This window comes from Pelophylax lessonae (assembly GCF_965119305.1).
Source record: "Pelophylax lessonae genome assembly, chromosome: 8".
Lineage (NCBI taxonomy): Eukaryota > Metazoa > Chordata > Amphibia > Anura > Ranidae > Pelophylax > Pelophylax lessonae.
This window is the reverse complement of record NC_138775.1, coordinates 281,139,474-281,152,996: the sequence shown is the minus strand read 5'-3', so window position 1 is coordinate 281,152,996 and position 13,523 is coordinate 281,139,474. Positions and strand designations below refer to the sequence as shown.

The window sequence follows — 13,523 nt, the reverse complement described above, 5'->3', positions numbered from 1 at the left end:
CCATCATGGGGTCCTTTATTGCTGTCCCACAGCCGAACTTCAGTGTACAATTGAGTCGCTCTGCTTATACACTGAAGAGTGAAGCAGATACCTGCCCAGTTCAGAGGCCCTTTCCACTGTACACAGGGAAGTGAACTGCTAGCCGGATGGAGATCCACGTGCACCACAGAGCTGCCAATCCCCTCCCCCCTCCAATACTTAGTGAATTGACAGCCAGAGGTACAGAGTGAGATGCCAGGTCTTGGCCCCCCCCCCCCCCCCCTATAGTGGCGTAACCCAGGACCCGGTTGCAAGTGCTGCGACACTGGTAGTTCTGCTGGTGGAAGCCCAAAAAGAAAGCAGAGGACAAAGGATTACTAGTCTCCAGTGTTGCCTGTGAATTCCCTCTAGCCAATCTTTTCCCTTCTACTGATTTACCATACCTTGTTTTGTGTGGAGGGAGCCATTTTGGTAGAGGATCTGGGCTTTGCTTCCTCATGCCAGAGCTGCTGCCCTGATGACTGGTGGGAGGAATGAGCAATAAGCAGCACGAGAGGTACAGAAAGCAAATAGTGGAAGCAGCAGCAGGGAGATTCAGTCATGCGGTTTCTCAGGTACAGCTTCCACTCCAGGAAGGAGAACAGTGAGCATCGCAGTAGTGACATCACCTAATCTCAATCCATATCTGGTGAGACTAACAAAGGCAACAATGCCCTAGATCAGTGATGGCGAACCTTGGCACCCCAGGTGTTTTGGAACTACATTTTCCCATGATGCTCAGCTACACTGCAGAGTGCATGAGCATCATGGGAAATGTAGTTTCAAAACATCTGGGGTGCCAATGTTTGCCATCATTGCCCTAGTAGATGATCTCACACTGCAAATATACAGCTGTGAGGCCTAAGTCACAGAAATTCCCTATTTTTTGAGGAGGAAACAAAAGGTAAATCTTTCAGGACGCTGTTAAGGCACAAATAAACATTTTTGGATGTTCCCTATAATACATCAAATCTTCACTTTTTGAATTTAGTTCCACTTTAAAGCAGAATTTAACTCCACTTGACTTACCTTTCCTTTAGCAATGCATGCTCCCTCCCCGCCACTAACCTCTTTGCATGTTCTTCTTTCTTGGTTCAGCTCCTTCAACCACGTTGATTGGCTGGCCTGGGATGATGCAATTTCCTCACATGTGCACATCAGTAAATTCATCCCGACACTAAAGAAAGATATGAATATACACTGAGCTTCACATGGACAGCTCAGTTTACATTTAAAAGAAATGTTGCTGCAGGCATGTAAGAAATATTGCTGGCGGGTAGGTAAGGTAAGTCTCCTCTGCAATAAAAGCCTACTTGCCAGCAATGTTTCTTTTAAAAGATTTTAGTCCACTTGCGCAGTAATCTGACTCACAGCATCGCACCCCACATGCAGCAGGAAGGTGGTAGTCTGCTTGCATTATTCATTCACTTGCTGGCCTGTTTATTGTAGTTTCTTAATTCTTACACAAACTAATACTTTACCATATTGACACTGAAAACTCCTACCTGTATACGCATTCAATCAAATTTGTCTGTTGTCAATATGAAATCCACCTGTACAATTTAACTTTTATATTTTCTGTCTTCTGCCTTTAGAACGAAATGAAAGGGGACTCTTTGTATATTCCACATAGAGGAGAATCGGAAGATAATGTGGATATTGTAATGGAAGACACATCAATACATTCTAATCTTTACCACGTAATTTTAGTTTTCAGTATATTCATGCTTGTTTATTTTATGTTTTTACTTTTATTAAGAGTGAAAATTTGTGGAAAATAACAGATGGAGGGTGGTTTGCAGGGCCATATGCCAGGTCTTGGGGGGGGGGCCCCCCCCCCATAGTGCCGTAACCCAGGACCCTTATGGCACACTTAATAATGACATCACTTTGTTAAGGTATTCTGTTATGCTGTATATAAAAGGTATTGTTAAAGGGAATCCCTGAAAGTGGAGGAGGAGAACTGGTTCCACACTCCTCACCAGTGCTGGGACAAGATCATCCAGTTCCCAGAGCAAAGATGGCAAATTGTGCTACACCCCCTTGCCTTCATTATGTGCAACCCTATGAGGAATAGGGGGGAGAGAGAACAAAGCCTGCATCTCTTTCTTTCACTCTCCTCCTCTCCTTGCTGCTTCCAGCGCTGGGCTGACATAAGTAGTGATGCCACTGTCCACTACTCCTGTCAGCCCTTTAGTAGAAGGAACTTGCTGGGCCCCCATCCCTACAATGCATGCTGCATCCAGGGCAGCCACTCCTTCTGCACACCTTGTCCCAGCCCTGCTCCTCACCTCCGGGGATATCACAAAATGGCAGCGTCACGGTCTGGGATTAGGCTCAGAGGCCAGTGGCTGTACATGACTTCATGCAGTAGTCAGTTGGATGAATACACATGTAGATCCTTCTAGCACATGACGCCGGCTTACCCAAGGTGCAGGGTCTAAGCACTAGCTGATCTTCACCAGAGCTCCTGAAGGTGGAGATTGGTTTCACTGCATGCTACTGCCAGGCTGCAGCCCTCTGGATTGCCCCAGCGAGAAGACTGCAAGCGTGGGACAGGTAGTGGATGAAGCAGATAGGGTGCAAGCAGAAGTCAATGGACAAGCCAAAAGTTCAGTAACAAGTAGCACGATGGGACCAGGCAGAAGCGTAGTCAATGAACAAGCCAAGAGTGGATAACAAATGGTAGCGATGTGCAAAGGAGAAAGATATCAGCTGGAGAGAGCACAATAATCTGGCAAATAGAAGGTGCTTAACATGGCCTAAATAGGAAGTTCATGGGAGGAGCAATGGGTTCAAGGTTCACCAGAAATGAGACACAAAGCAAGGTTGTCCAAGAAATCAGGTACAAAGCTGTCAAGCATCTCAGGTGGCACACCAAGCCCAAGAAGAGCCACAGCCAGACACCACAGGGGTCCCAGGTTTGGATCAGGATTCTAACAGGCAGCCTGTCTTGTGACTCTCAAGCCACTGGTAGCAACCAAGAATCACACGTGTTCAGTGCAGGCATGTGCTCTACACCTGTGTCCATCAAAATGTCAGCTGACAGCACTGTCAACAACGCTGGACCACACAGGCATTGTGTGAGCAAAATGCCTTCGTCCACCATCGTGCTAACTGTGGTGGAGTGTCACAAGACCTGCTGCTGCTCTGCAATAGCCCAGCAGATGAGAACGATGGCGAATTGCTTGCTACCAGTTCAGGAATCACTTGTTTAATCATGCATACAACTGATACAAGCATTTTTCGTTTTTTAACATGAAAATGTAAGAAGTGAGACACATACACTTTGTGTATACGCTAATAGGCCTGGGATTGAGGGGAACCTGTTACCTCTTTAGGGAGCCTGTTAAAGAAAGCTAAACTGTGAAGTTTCCAGTTTCATGAATGCGGCCAGTCTCAGAGCTTCCTTTTTGCAGTATTTGTTTAGCTGTCTTTGCAATGTAGAATTATTGCCCTCTGAACTTCTGATACAGATTAAAATTAACCCTGTTTGCCAAATTATGTCAGAAACCTTGGAATTTAGGCCGGCCGTACATGGTGCAAATTTCTTTCCTGCAACCACGCATTGCAGGAAAGAAATTCACATGATTCCCCATCAAAGCGGATAGTGCTGACAGAGGAAACCCTCCTCCTGAGCAATTGTCTTCTGGTGGGCAGGGGAAACCGCCCCCCAGCCAGGAGAAGACAATATCGCTAGAGGCTATAGCAGCCGCTTGCGATAATCAGAAGCGAATCCGGCAGGCTGATTATACCCAAGTTGATCAGACGATTATCTTGGTACATTCAGCCTGCCCATTAATGGTTCAAATCTCTGCCTGTTCCTGCTGAACCGGCCAAGATTTGAACTGTGCTTACCGGCCTTGGAGTTTAAAGAAGTTTGCATTAGAGTTATCGAGTAATTGTGTGCAAGACGTTAAGTTTTCTCAGACTTTAAAATATCTTTATGGTTGTTGATACTACAACTATACCTTCTATCCACAGCAGTACTCCCTACTAGTGTACTGGCTATGCTGACATCTCTCCAGCTGCCTGTCCTTGATTTAGGCATACCTGCTCCTGGATACGTGGGGTTATATAGGCGAGCGGCTAGTGTCGTTGGAAAGTGCGTCATAAGCATAGCGTTATCTGATTGCTTGTAGCTTCTGATTGGTCATGTCCATGTAAGGTAAACTTCCTCCAGGATCTAGGCGTCACCATCTTGGGTGTAGTCCTGGATGGAAGCGCCATCTTTGTTACACGAGCTTCACTCGATGGGAGGGGGAGCTGCTAGCGGCCATTTTGAGTAAGCATATTTACATGTACAAAAATAGACATAGACATTTTACCTAATCCATCATACCTGGTCAACCAACAGTTTAGCTCCTACACACCTGTGCAAGCCAATGTGGGGCATTAACCTATGCAATTTGCCGTGAGGTACAAGGCAGCATGTTCATTTAAATGGGTTGCCGAAGCACCACATTGGACGCACAGTAATCGGAATCTTTTTTTCCACAGTAAACCGTAAAGCCCAACAGGGTTCTAATCCTTTCCCACCAAACACACAAGACAACTTTGGATGTACTTTTAAGTACTGCTTTTGTTTATTCTCACCAATCTACTATATAAGCCTTGTGCTCATTCTGTTAATTCTTTTTTTCAATCAATGTTGTGTGTGCTGTAGGTAGAATACAAAGAGGAGCCATTCTTGGTGAGGGAACAAGAGGAGTTGGTTGACGAGCCATCGTTGGCAATGGGGCCAGCTTTCAATTTACAAGACGATACAACAAAGGCTATGCAAGAGTCATGGGAAATGCACGAATTGGGGGGCTTTGCCGAGGAACGGGAGATGTTAGTGGATGAGGAGTATACGGAACAGGGCGAGTCTCATCCCTACGCCAATCAGTTTAATCTGAATTATAATGGAATCCCCTCTGAACAGAAGTCCTCGTATAGCCAGTCCTGGCTAGACAAGACAGACGTATGTACAACAATAAGCACAAATCATCATTTACAAAGGTGGAATTTAACTGCTTATGAGATTGTCTGGCTCAGATAATGCTGTCTTTTTTTCTCCCTGACTGATTTATCACTCTACACCCCTGTCTGATCCTTTTCTCCTTTAATTCCAGATTAGTTCTTTAAGTCTAGCCCAGTAAAATAAAAATGGCCACAAAGTTATTCATTGACTCATGAAATTGCAAGCTTGTGACTGTTTCAAAGCGTCTGCAAATTGCCATTTGATTGAACACTGAAAAAAAAAAAAAGTTATTTTGCAGACAGTCCGTGAATATTTATGAGCGGCCTGTCATGGTTTAAATGTAGGTATTGATCACCCAGTACGTCTGGAGCGCGCGTTATTGACCTGGGCTTCTTTAATTCAGAAGTTCTAGAATTATGTTTGTCAGTTCTGAAGTTTTGGGGGAGATTTTCTTTTTTTTTTTTTATTATAGGGAAGTAGTAGAGTGGTGGAAATGGCGCTGAATCATCGATGGGACTGAAGCTTTAAAAATAAGTCTGTCTTGTTCAGTCTAAAAATGTGTGAACTATTTTTATTTCTTTTGCATTTTGTGTTGTGTTCAAAATACAAGGTTTAAAGTGCATGTCAGCGTCCAAATCTATCTATCACTATATATATATATATATATATATATATATATATATATATATATATATATATATATATATATATATATATATATATATATATATATATAATATATATAATTTTTTTTTTTTCTTTTATTATACTTATATATATATATATATATATATTTATTTTATATTATACTCCATATATATATATATATATATATATAGATAGATATTCTACTACCCTAAGTCCCCGTTCACACTAACGCGACCTGTGAGGCGACCTGGTTGCCTCACAGGTCGCCTTCCATAGGGAAGCTGCGGACCTGTTCTAATAGGAGCGACACAAGTCGCTCCGACTTAGAAAAAGGGTCCGGAGCTTCTTTGGGGCGACCCGGAGCGACCATCATAGACTTCAATGTTATGAAGTCCGTGGCGGCCGCTCCGAGGTCGCGGCGCGCTGCTCGCACTGCGACCTCGGAGGTCGCCCCCCCAAGTCGGATTGCCTCTGTGGATGCAGCATCCCGCCACCTTGTTTACATAGGCAAACCGCCGATCTGCCTCTCCAGAGAAAGATCGCGGTTGGCCATCGCGGCCGCCGGACCCGCTAAATGGCTCCTGCTGTGTCCACTCACAGCAGGAGCCGGTCGCCGGCTGCGTGCGTGCGCCCCAGACTTTGTACACCAAATTGTTAACTTCATGTACAAGGGATATAGTTGTTTAATATACTGCCATCTTGTGGTCATTTTGGTTACTGCATCTTTTTCAGTGTTCCCTCCTATTCTATGATGTATTTCCCCTTCCTGTTTAGTTAGTGGGTAGGAGAAAATAAAGTACTGAGTGCAGAACCACGTCGTGTCTGTGGAGTTTATCAAAATCACGTACAGGTATGTGATTTCGCTCAGCCGAGCCACCCTGCCACAATATATATATATATGCGGCAGGTGGTCCGAAAGTGGTCAAAGAAGAAGGTGTAATGCATACATTTAAAACAGATACATGGTAGTACTATACAGGTATAACAACAGTACGATAAGCATGTAAATGAGTCAAATCCATAAAAGCGATGAATGCTAAAGACATTGCAAAATAATAACCAGACTCTTGGAATAGGGTGAAGTACCATTTAAAGTGGAGTTCCACCCTATTTTTATACTTACCTCCATCTTCTCGCTCCGGGTCACCTGAAAAAGAAATGGATAATCGCATATTTTTTTTTTTTTTACTTACCTCGTAGCGAAGAAAATATACTTACCTTACTTCCTTCTTCCTCCTTCCTCGGCCGCGGCCCGTCGTCACTTCCTGGCTCTGCAATGATTCCTGGGAGCTGGACGTCATAGCTCCCAGGAATCATTGCGCCTGCACCGGCCCCGACGTCAGTTCCGGGTCGCGCGCGTCATCCCCTTCTAAACAGCTTCTGGGCATGCCCAGAAGCTGTGGAGGGGTGACGCGCGCGACCCGGAAGTGACGTCGGGGCCGGCGCAGAGCATCGTGGGACCACAGAAGGCGGAAGAAGACGCCGAAGAGGACGCGCTGGCTTCAAGCTGCCCACATCTGAGATGGCAGCGCTGGACAAGACGTTTGCAAGGTAAGTATTTCGTCTTGCAGGTAAGTGCAACCCGGGACAGATCAGAGGCTAGCCATTGTGGAATGCACTAGCCCTGACTGTCCCGGGGGTATTAAAAAAAAAAAAAAACAAATCCAGGGTGGAACTCCGCTTTAAGAGTGCTAACTGTAAGAGCCTAGGAGTCTAAACTCTACATTACTAGTAGGGTGGTTTAGTCACAAAAAAGTTCAGCGCTCTCCTTCAATAAAGTGCATACAAATTAAAGTGCATAAATAAATATCTTCTTTTGTCATATGCTTTAATTACCTTAATAAAGCACCTTTTTGTGAAAAAAAAAAATAAATATCTGAAAACAGTGTAAAAATCATCTATAAATAATAATACATTTATCTAAGTCCATCTTTTCTTTTAAATATATATACAGTCCATTAGTTAATTATTTAATGTCCGTGAAAAAAAGTGCAGTCCCATACACCAGAAACTCTTCAGTAACTGCCTATTATTATTATTATTATTATTATTATTATTATTATTATTATTGTTATTATTGTTATTATTATTATTATACAGGATTTATATGAGGGAAGACAATACAGTTAGAATACAATTCAATACAGGAGGAATTAGAGGGCCCTGCTTGTTGGAGCTTACAAATGATCAGCACAGTGCCCTTCACCCCACCTATGGGTGTCTTCTCACCTGCTTGAATGGGCCTCACTAATTAAAGGAGGTCTATATGCACTTTGCAGTGTTATAAGTGGCACCGCTCCCACTGGCTGTACATCCAAACCCGTGGCTCTCAGCGTGGTGTCAATCAGTGTTGGGGGTAACTAGTTACAAAGTAACTGATTACAGTAACTACATTACTTTTTTTGGTAACTAAGTAAAGTAACTAGTTACAATACTAATATTGGTAACTACACTACTTTACTAGGCTATAGGAGGTAACTACACTACTTTACTAGGCTATAGAAGGTAACTACACTACTTTACTAGGCTATAGGAGGTAACTACACTACTTTACTAGGCTATAGGAGGTAACTACACTACTTTACTAGGCTATAGGAAGTAACTACACTACTTTACTAGACTATAGGAGGTAACTACACTACTTTACTAGGCTATAGGAGGTAACTACACTACTTTACTAGACTATAGGAGGTAACTACACTACTTTACTAGGCTATAGGAGGTAACTACACTACTTTACTAGGCTATAGGAGGTAACTACACTACTTTACTAGGCTATAGGAGGTAACTGCACTACTTTACTAGGATATAGGAGGTAACTACACTACTTTACTAGGATATAGGAGGTAACTACACTACTTTACTAGGCTATAGGAAGTAACTACACTACTTTACTAGGCTATAGGAGGTAACTACACTACTTTACTAGGCTATAGGAGGTAACTGCACTACTTTACTAGGATATAGGAGGTAACTGCACTACTTTACTAGGATATAGGAGGTAACTACACGACTTTACTAGGCTATAGGAGGTAACTACTCTACTTTACTAGGCTATAGGAGGTAACTACACTACTTTACTAGGATATAGGAGGTAACTACACTACTTTACTAGGCTATAGGAGGTAACTACTCTACTTTACTAGGCTATAGGAGGTAACTACACTACTTTACTAGGCTATAGGAGGTAACTACACTACTTTACTAGGCTATAGGAACGCGCTTTCCTGCATTACCCAAGCCGTGCGATACAATCGTTATTTGGAAGAATAGAGAGGGATGAAGTTTATGACTTTTTGTTGCACTTTGTTTTATTCTGTTTTTTCAGGTTTTGTTCTCATGTTTCCCAAAGCCTGTGTTTATACAATAAACTCTATGCAGAAAGAGTGTCATGTATCTTCTTCTACACGGTCAATTAAGAAAGAGGAAAGTAAAGTAATAAGTAGTGAAGTTACTTTTCAAATGCAGTAACTAGTAAAGTAATCTCATTACAATTTACAGAAGTAACTAGTTACATTTTTTGAGTAACTACCCCAACACTGGTGTCAATCATATAGGAGACGAGAGGAAAGAACCATAGTGTAAATCTCTAATAAAAAGTATTTATTTCCATATAAAAATCAGGAGAAGCTGATTTTTCTAATCGTAAAATGCAATATAGGTAGTTAATATAGTTGAAGTGTTTTCAGCAAACATATAAAAAGCCCAGCAAATATACATGAGCTCAAACATTTCCACCACCACCGCCAAATTACAAAAACTGGAACGAGCTCTAGGCCCCTTTCACACTATCCGTCCATCGGACGGATCCCGTTTTTCTCAGCGGGGGATCGAGCCGCCGATCCCCCGCTGAGCAGCAGGAGGACAGCTGTGTCTCCGCGCTGTGTGCAGAGACACAGCTGTCAGTTCCCCATGCATCTCTATGGGGGAATCGGATGGGAACGGACCGTCGGTCCGTTCTCATCCGATCCGATCCAATCCGCTGGATGGATGGAAAATTAGGGTTTCCATCTGTCCAGATTTGACAGATCGGATCGGGTCGGGTGTCAGCGGACGTGTCTCCGCTGCCATCCGATGCCCCATGGGGATGCATGGGGGGACCGTTCAGATCCGCCAAAAAAACAGGCGGATCTGAACGGTCCGTCTGTGTGAAAGGGGTCTTAGCGTGGAGCTTGACACTTGCTGACTATCTATTACATTTATTTATAATATTTCATATTTACCTGTTCAAAAAATGTCAACTATAGTTTAGTACTGCAATGTAATAAAAAAAAATCTATTATCTTTTTTAGGAAAATGTTTAAAACACTATATGAAAGAAATTATACATTCTTCATGTACACAAAGACATTGACCGTAAATATGAGTAGAATTATTAATGTTTGCTTGATCATCAGCATATAACACTTTTTTTTCTTTATCTATTAAGTACATAGAACGTACTGATCCTGGAGTAATGTCATTGATTGCTGTGAATACATATGGAGCAGATACTGGTGTCCAAAATCCAGAAGATATTAACATCGAACTAGAAGGTTTCTATAACATTTATTTTTTATGTTTTGTTTTTTTTTGTTTTTAAAGATGAACGCCAGGCATAAAAACTTTAAACTTTAAATGTATTCCTCAATTGTCACAATGGATATAAATTCACTTTGTGTGCACCAAATGCCTTTTAGAAACCCAAATATTGTTTAGTTCATAGTTTTTTCTTCAAATCTGATATCTTTAGATTGCAGTGAGTATCGATCAGTTTGCTGTCCGATGTAATCTTTAAGATATTATTAAAGGATTGTAGGCAGTACCTGAATTTTAACTTGTGTTAGCCCCTGTACAGTAGGGCTCAGTGTAAAATGAAGAAGCAGCACAAGGAACCAAATCAGTTTGTGTGCTGACCAGGAGCATGCTTATTGGAGAAGAGAGCAGAGTAATGGCGAGATGAACTAATTAAATGTGCTGCTTCTCCTTTCCCTGTCCAGTCACAGGCCTGAGGATGGGTTTATGACAGAGAAAGAGGGTTGAATGAGGGTAGATGTCATTTACTCTTAAAGACTGAGGACATCTAATGGCAGAAAAGAGGTACTGGAGGGTTGGGTTACAGCTCTGGCCTAAACGTGAATATTTCAGCACATTTTTTTTCAATTTTATCTCTTAATTTATTTTGTAAATTTTTGACTGAAGTTCTGATTTAACTATTGTTGTATTTCAGGTGATTTTGTTGCTCTCAAGGAACCTGGAATCGTTTTTGATCCAGATGCAATTGCCATAGAAAGGGACCTTACAAAGGAAAGAGCATCAAGAGTGACTTCGAGCTCAGCGGCTCATCCTACTGTGGACCAGCTGTCTCTGTATGTACCAAGCCTTGTGTGTTATAGGCCCTCAGTACTCCGTTTACTAGCCGCTGTCCTTTTACTTTGGGTTTGGTGTTTACTAGCCACATTTTCAACCTACAGGTTTTAAAGGAGAAGTAAAGCCAAAGCTTGTTTGGCTGTAATTCTCCTGTGGATCTCAGGAGTCCAGTTCATTTTGCAATCCTGTGACCCGTTTTCAGCTGACAGCAGAGTGAAGCCTGCTGTCGGCTGACGACACAGAGCTGGTCCAGGCTGGGGAAAGATTGCGACCATATGGTCGGCGATCCACCCAGGAGCCTGGACCGCCACCTGGCTCAGCCACTCAGTGAGCCGCTGAGAGCCTGAGCCACCACCTGCTCCTGCCCCCTCCACAGCCAAGCCCTCCATTGAGCTCACCAGAGCGCTAAGAACCAAGCGATTAGTGGTCTTTAATCGCTCAGTTCTCAGTCTTACAGCCGGGTGGGAGACAGATGCAGCATTGCACCGATGAAGCATCCACCTAGGTAAGTATAATTAAAGAAAAAAAAATCCCAAATTTCTCTTTTATTAATGCAGGCTTATTTATAAAACATTGAACCCCTTTTTTATTCTCTATATATTTTGAAAGAAAATATACAGTAGATTAAATTCTCAACATATCTAGAAAACACAGTACATTGTATAGGTTGTCAATCCAGTATTCTCTACTTGACCAAGCTATCAACCAAAATAAAAACATTAATTATACAGGCAGCAATCACATGTGCCCAAGGAAAAGCATAGAGCATACAGTGTACAAGGTGGGTCAAAGACCACACATGACATGCGGGAACCTTAAAAGGCCATCTCTATGGCCTTTTAAGGTTCCCGCATGTCATGCGTGGTCACATTATGGAACTGTTCAGTCGCTAACCTTGTTTTTAACATTTATCAGTATATATACGTTTATGTATGTCGTTTCTACAATGTTTTTTTTTTTTTCTATATGCATTAATAAAATTTTCATAATTTTTACACATTTATGAGTGGTTGCCCGCTATAGTCCCACCCAGGGGGTCCCCCTTTCTTTGTCTACTGAAAATTGACCTGGCAGGAAGCAGGGATAAGTGAGCAAGTGGTTAACTAATGTTACATATTGTTTATATAAGGCACACATCCCCTGCATGTGTTAGGAAAAGGAAATTGTTCAGATCATTTAGATCAGCTTGGCTAAGCAGTAAGCTTTGCAAGCCGAAACTCATTATATTTCTGCTGTATACTGGACCACTTATTTTTATATAAACTCTACAGATTGTGTGTAGCACCCTCCTAGGTAGATGCTAGTGAGAGAGTAAAGTTTTTGGCTCTGCCTATCAGAGGAGCAGCAGCAGGGGAGGACTGGGAAGGGGGGCAGGGTGGCAACTGCCCCCCGGGCCACCCTAATGCCGGGTAAAAAGGCCAAACTCAGGGCTGGATAAATGTAGAGGCCAGACACTGTATACAGCTGCCGGTCGCCGCTACACAATGTTATATTTACGGAGCTGCAGGGGAGCGGTATGAGTGTTTAGAGTACGCTCCTGCACCCAGCCTGCATCCGATAGGAGCTTCCTAGGCCCTGCCTGGTGTGGTGTCATGTATTTTTGTTAAACCTCCTTTGTTGCGATGAACATTGAACAATCCAGCAGTCCTCTAGGGGGCAGTGCTACATGTGTATGGCTTTTGGCTTTTTCAATTACCATTGAGACTGACCGGAGCCCAGCTGGGAGACAGAAATCTGCTGCATTATATTAGCCAGGGGGTAGAGCTAAGCTTATTTGTTTAGTGAAACTAAAGTTCACTAAAACCTGGTGTGAGGCTCTGTTCACACTGCTGCAACATGGGATCCGACTTGTGAGACCCCAAGTCACATGACATGTCAAATTCAATATTTCCCTATTGAGAGCAGTCTTAACTGATACTACACAAGTCGCTCCAACTTTAGAAAAGGTTCCTGCACTACTTTGGTCTGACTTGGGTGCGATTTCAGCCCTTGTACAGGCTCCTAAATAGCATCCAAGTAGTCGGATCAAGTTGGATGGAAGTCGCAAGCAAAGTTATACAACTTTGTCGTCGCAGCAGTGTGAACTGAGCCCACTGGCCCTTGTATCATTGCAGGACAAAGTAGTGATGTAGGGACCCACATTGTAACCTGAATCTGACACTCCCCGAACTATCAGTTTCTGAAGAGTCTTCAGCTGTTGTTTCTGTTCACTACAGCATAGGTTGGCAGCGCAGGCAACAGTAAGGGTTTGTGTCTACAGGTTTGTTCATGTCAGACATTTTCATATACAAGTCTATGGGAATGAAAAACCCGCTTGAAGCAGGTCAACTGCAGATCAGAAGGAGCTCAACTGCAGGACAAATGCACCTGTCAATGAATTCTGTATGATCTCAGAACGGTCTCAAATGAATGTAATTGACACAGACCCTAAAAGTGAGAAAAAAAAGTCATTTATTTTCAACATTTATTTTAGCAACAGTCACTTTAAAGACATTGTAAACTTTTTTTTTTTTTTCTCTCTCTTTTTAAAAATGGTATATTTACC

The 13,523-nt window shown here is 42.6% G+C and overlaps 1 protein-coding gene across 4 annotated transcripts in view; it reads left to right on the top strand.

The window, feature by feature from the left end:
• The window catches only part of PATJ (PATJ crumbs cell polarity complex component), a 483,060-nt gene that overhangs the window by 191,810 nt on the left and 277,727 nt on the right, over positions 1-13,523 (top strand). For all 4 annotated transcript variants that reach the window (XM_082265149.1, XM_082265150.1, XM_082265148.1 and 1 more), the window contains 4 exons: positions 1,614-1,718; positions 4,685-4,981; positions 10,059-10,164; positions 10,839-10,977. In XM_082265149.1, coding sequence (XP_082121275.1) covers positions 1,614-1,718; positions 4,685-4,981; positions 10,059-10,164; positions 10,839-10,977 — 647 coding nt within the window. The remainder of the gene's footprint in view (positions 1-1,613; positions 1,719-4,684; positions 4,982-10,058; positions 10,165-10,838; positions 10,978-13,523) is intronic.